At 31.9% G+C, this 5,675-nt stretch overlaps 1 protein-coding gene across 1 annotated transcript; it reads left to right on the top strand.

The window, feature by feature from the left end:
* The first annotated feature begins 329 nt into the window (after positions 1-329).
* On the top strand, positions 330-1,198 carry LOC120130225 (probable calcium-binding protein CML35). The gene has a single exon (XM_039147508.1). The coding sequence runs from the start codon at positions 400-402 to the stop codon at positions 1,075-1,077; it is 678 nt and encodes a 225-aa protein (XP_039003439.1). The 5' UTR covers positions 330-399; the 3' UTR covers positions 1,078-1,198.
* The last annotated feature ends 4,477 nt before the right edge of the window (positions 1,199-5,675 follow it).

The following is a 5,675-nucleotide window of genomic DNA, read 5'->3' as shown; positions in this document are numbered from 1 at the left end:
TATAAAAGGTTTTTGGCACCTAAAAGTCTAAAGAGAAAATGTTAGACATTTATTCTTAATAAAAAATTATTTAAGCACCTAAAATTAACTTAGGGCATAGTTTAGACGCTTATTTTTGCATTAAACCTTAGATTTTTTAAAGGAGGGTGGCCAAAATAAAACATAACTAAATATTAAGTAAAATTTTAAAGAAAAAATAATTTAGTGATGAAAACAAAACATAAGTGATAGCCGGGGACAAAAAATATAAATGCTTATAAAATTTATCATGGGAGGAAGCTTCCTGGAAGCTGGAATAGAACTTACACTTCCAAAACCATTTAATCACCCCACCTTGTCAGCTCTTTTGCCTCAATTTCTTTCTTCGTCTCTCCCTTTTGTTTCATCTTGAAAACAAACATGAATCTCATCGACAAGCTGAGCCCTAAACGTCTGTTTCGGTCTAATAAAAAAGACCGATCCGTCATCTCCAAGTTCGACCCTTCGTCGTCTAGTTCCGGTTCAGGTACGTTGTCTTCTTCCTCTTCGGAATCCATCTTTTCAACCCACCAAGGACGGCAGTACCCTTCGACGGCCACTGCTGGATTCGCAACGCCAACCAGTGTCTTGCCCCAAATATCAGGTGACCGGTCGGATTTTTCCGCTAAGTTTTATCAAGAACTTTGCCAGGCGTTCAAGATGATACACAAAGATAACGACGGGGTTATAAAGAGGAGCGAGCTTGAGGCTTTGCTCAGCAAGGTCGCGAGGCAGCCTCCGAGCAGGGAAGAGGTTTCCTTTATGCTGAGCGAGGTGGACGGCGAAGGCGACGGTTACATCAGCCTGGAAACTTTGATGGGACTGGCTTGCGGCGAACCGGCTGGGGAACGGGAACGGAGAGAGACTTTTGATATATTTGATACGGATCACGACGGGAGGATCACGGCAGAGGAACTGATGGCGTTTTACAGGGACAAAATAGGGGATAAGCGGTGCACTTTAGAGGATTGCCAGCGCATGATAGCGAGAGTCGATGAGAATGCATATGGGTTCGTCTGCTTCGAGGACTTTTCAAGAATGATGGAGCTGCAGAGATAAATCTTATAACTGCATATGGGGTTTTATTCCACAGCGTTTGATTATCGTGTGAGGAGAAAAGGAAATGATTTTTTTTTCTAAATTTGTTTTTTTTATTGTTAAATTTCTTAAATTAGGATATCGGGTGATAAAATTCAATCAAGTTAGTAAAACCAATTGGATGGTTTAAACTTCAAATTGATTGATCTGAATTCAATTGTTTTTACTTTTTCAAAAAGAAATGTAACAATTTCATTAAGTTGAACCAGTAAAGTTCAAAATTCATGAGCCAAAGCAACAGCAATCCCCATTAGAAGAGACATAATTTCTTTGTCTTACCAGAAATTTGCAGTCTTCAATAACATTTCCAAACGCAGACAGAATTAAATGGTTAACCCCGTTGTTAATGTCATAATTTTGTTAGACAAAATTAAATAGTTTACCCGCGTTATTGATGCGATAATTTAAATTTTATACATATTTAATTGATAATATGATATATGTTATACAATCACTTTAATGTGATAATTTAAATTTTACACATATTTAACTGATAATATAATATATACTACATAATCACTTTAGTTGATGTAATTTATGTCATATTATTATTTTAAATGACATTTTATATATTATATTATTAATTAAATATATGTAAAGATAGAAATTAATAGCATGCGTTGATTTTAAGTTGATTAACGGCTTTCATCTAATGAATATTATTTTAATTAAAATTTAATATATTTAAATTAAAAATATCTAAAAGAAAAGATGAAAATGATAATTTATATAAATGTTGAGGTTAATTTTGTTATTATATTTTTAATATGATAGTGCCAAATAAGTCTTTTCTCTTACCCGAAATCTCTGCGGAATTTCCAGAACAATGTTAACCCTCCTAATTGGCAAATGCACCTGTTGCCAAGTCAACGTTTTACTAAGAGATCAATGACCAATATATGTTTGAAAGCATCTAAATTAGACTGAAAAAACTTGTTTTTGTTCTTTTATTTTTTTAGGTTATATGTTTTAGACTCACTAGAATCATTCTTTTTTATTCTCTTAGAGTTCCTCCTTCTCCTTAATTCTAGTTAAAATTAGATTAAATTTAGAATTTATAAAAAAATTTGAGTTGTTATATATATATACAAAATAGATGTATAGCAGTCAACACACAAGATTACGAAATATGTTAGCTGCACGACTAGGGATGGCAAACGGGTACAGTTTCGTGGATTCCGCACCGCATCCGCTCCAATTGGAGTGGGGATGGGTATAATTTTAGCGGGTAGTGGGCGGGTGTGGATTTATAAAGTTGTACCCGTCGTGGGTGGTGGGTGGGTAATGGGTTTGAGACATTACCCACCCCGCATCCGCCCGCCCCACATCCGCCCGCCCAGCTAAATATCTAATAAATTTTGGACCATTATGAATTTAGGTGTAATTTTAGAGACTAATTTATAAATTTTAATATTATATAATATATAACATATAATTTAACTAAATATTAAGGATATTTAGTCTTTAATCTGGTATTTAATTAGGAAAATATTCGGCTCTTTGATTAAACTCATAATCTCACTAACCACATCACTTTCCATGTTCTTTAGCCCATGCTGCCCATCCAAATACAAATTAGCCGTACTATAAGCATTAACATCAAAAACAGCAGTTTCCATGTTCTTTAGCCCATCAAAACCCATATTAGGCGCACTATGAGCATTAACATCGAAAGCAACACAACAATCCAGCTCTGCGACTACATGCTCCCTACAATGTCTCCATAACATTCTTAGAGCCACTCATCTGACAAATTGAAGCATGCGCTGCTACCCCATCACGAACTGTCTGCGAACCAACTCCAACATCTCATTAGTTTGTTGTCAGGCGGGTCTAGATGGGTATGTCACTAGTGGGTAGTGGGTGTGGGGATGGATTTGAAAATGTACCCGCGTGGGCGGGTGTATATTTGAAAATTTGTACCCATCATGGGTGGTGGACGGGTGGTGGATTGAAAAATAGTAGGTGGGTATGGGGATGGGGGAAGTGGTATCCGCACCCGACCCGCCCGTTTGCCATCCCTATGCACGACGTATTTTTAAATGAAATTTGTAGAGAGAATAAATATCGATCTCAATTAGTTGATTGTATGAGTATTGTACATATTATATGTCCATATAATATATGTTCAGATATATTTTTAGCCAATTAGTAATATATACATATCATGTAGATGCAATTGTTCTAATTTAAGATTTTAAAAAATATTTTTTATTACTGTTTATTCAATAAGTTAAAAAAATCCTTAATTTGCCTAGGACTGAAGTTATATAAAAGATTATGGGAAGACAATATTGTTTTATTGCATTTAGCCATTGCCTGGGAAATTGTCATAAAGCCATTCATAATAATAAAGTAAAATGGTTTTCTGTCATTTGAAAAGAAAAGAGAACCATTCCAGCTAGTAAATGATTCGGAAATAGAAAACCAAGTGTTGATGATGACCCAATAATTGAATTTCTCTCAATCGATGAGAAATTTAGGGTGTGGAAGTGGATAATTTTAATCTCGTAATGATCAATAAAATTAAGATCGATCATGTTACACAAATTAAATTTCCTTAATGGTTAAAGGAATCATTATTATTTATAAAGGTCACAAATTTAAGTATCAACGACTAAAAAGCCATTGAACGTTCATTGTTCATTGTTAAGTGGTTGAGAATATTTAAAATAGATATTTTATAATCAAATTATATTAACAAAAAAAAATCGGTCATACAATCTTATAAATTCATAAATTTAAATTTTATTATAAATAATATTTATTAACTGGATGTTCAAATCAATCTTATCAATGTTTTACCTTTCATATTTAACGAATGATAATTGTCATGATATCTCTTAAAGTTGAAAAGAAACGACTCTCAAACTTTAAGTGATAAATAAAATATTTTTAAAATCGTCATCGACTTTTAGATTAAATAAATTGAATATCTAAAAAATTATCTTTTAAATAAATTCTAAGAAAAATCTTTAAAAAGAAAGAATTACTCTGTGTAACCATAAATTAAATTTTAAGGATTTAGGTGTCGATTACGCATGGATAAATATTAGCACCCGACATCGTCCAAAATAGGTTACTTAATCACTTATACATTGTCGTAGTAATAGAAATTATGAATTCGAATTTAAATTTAAAAATATGATTTTTATTGAACATCGATTGATTTATTTCTAATTGAGTGAATTTTGGGGGAAAAGGCTTATTTTTAAAATATTCCATTCAAATTCGAAAAATGCCCTTTTATGTTGAAAAAATCAAGGGGATTACACATCCACCATTAAGAAGTCTATCCCATCGATTTCTCCAATAAAACAGCGTTGCTTTCTTTCTTTATGAAATAAAATTATGCGTAAATCAATTATGAATGTATCGAAATATCTCATGGACGAATAATACCTCAAAGTATGTTAATTTTGAAAATTTCCCCTCTTTCAATAGAACTACCTTTAAAAACATATACTAATGTGGTAAGGCAGGTCTGGCAGGAATTCATGTTATTATTGTAGGTCTACGGTTTGCGCTCGAAAACTGTTGGACGCGGATAGTTTTTTAATCCGATTCCACTATGGTCGTGAATAAGATATGAGATCGAACTGAGGACATCTCCATCCTTGGTTTTCATATCAACGAAGCCCGAAATATTTTTTTATTGTAACGAGTCTTTTGACATTAGATTTGTGCAATGAGATTGTAATGAAGTAGCACACTGTTTGGCTACTTTGGCGCTTAGTTCGGGTAGTTCATTATTCTTTGACTCATTGTCCAGAGATTATTGTTACTGCTGTATCCAGTGACTTTTTTTTTGGGTAATATATCACTTGGACACTATTTTCCCTTTACTTGGACTAGAAATAGTTTTTAATGAGGCCGCCTTTCCTTAAAAATATACCATTTTATACTTAAAATAGACACAATTTATTTCAAGTTAATCATTTGCTGGAATGGTCATATTGAATCGTGCAATCATAATTAAGAAGACTTTCATTACCATCTTAAATAAATGTCCTAAAAAATATACGAATAAACGTTGAAAAATACTATAAAACATTAAAGATATTTTATAAGAATTAAAATATATATACATAATTATAATACGTAAAATATACATAAAAAAATATGCATATATATATATATAATATTACATGCGTAAAATAATGTTTGCAAAAAGTTTTTAGTCTGTTTAATATGCATATATATGATATAAACTATAACCTAAATATATATAATATACATATATATGATATAAACTATAACCTAAACATATATAATATAGTTAGGGTACACATCCACATAAAAGTCAAAATGGATCAAAATGCAAACATTAAAAGATGGAAGGCCAAAATACAAAAATATAGAAACTTAAACAAGCTAGTAAATGAGGGACTAACTAAGAAAAACAATAACTTTAGTATCACAACATTAAACATGACAAGTTTTATAGCATGAAATGAGAAAATCATGCGATACAAGTATTGGAATCTCAATAAATCCACAAATATCAAATTGGACTAAAATGAAATTTCTTAAAATATAGTGTCAAATATCAAAATAAC

This window comes from Hibiscus syriacus, unplaced genomic scaffold, assembly GCF_006381635.1.
Source record: "Hibiscus syriacus cultivar Baekdansim isolate YM2019G1 unplaced genomic scaffold, ASM638163v2 tig00110528_pilon, whole genome shotgun sequence".
In the NCBI taxonomy this organism is placed as follows: domain Eukaryota; kingdom Viridiplantae; phylum Streptophyta; class Magnoliopsida; order Malvales; family Malvaceae; genus Hibiscus; species Hibiscus syriacus.
This window is presented reverse-complemented; position numbering and strand designations above follow the sequence as displayed.

Bases quoted from the DNA above. Each gene is read 5' to 3' on its own strand.
- LOC120130225 (XM_039147508.1), top strand. From the start codon at position 400: ATGAATCTCATCGACAAGCTGAGCCCTAAACGTCTGTTTCGGTCTAAT.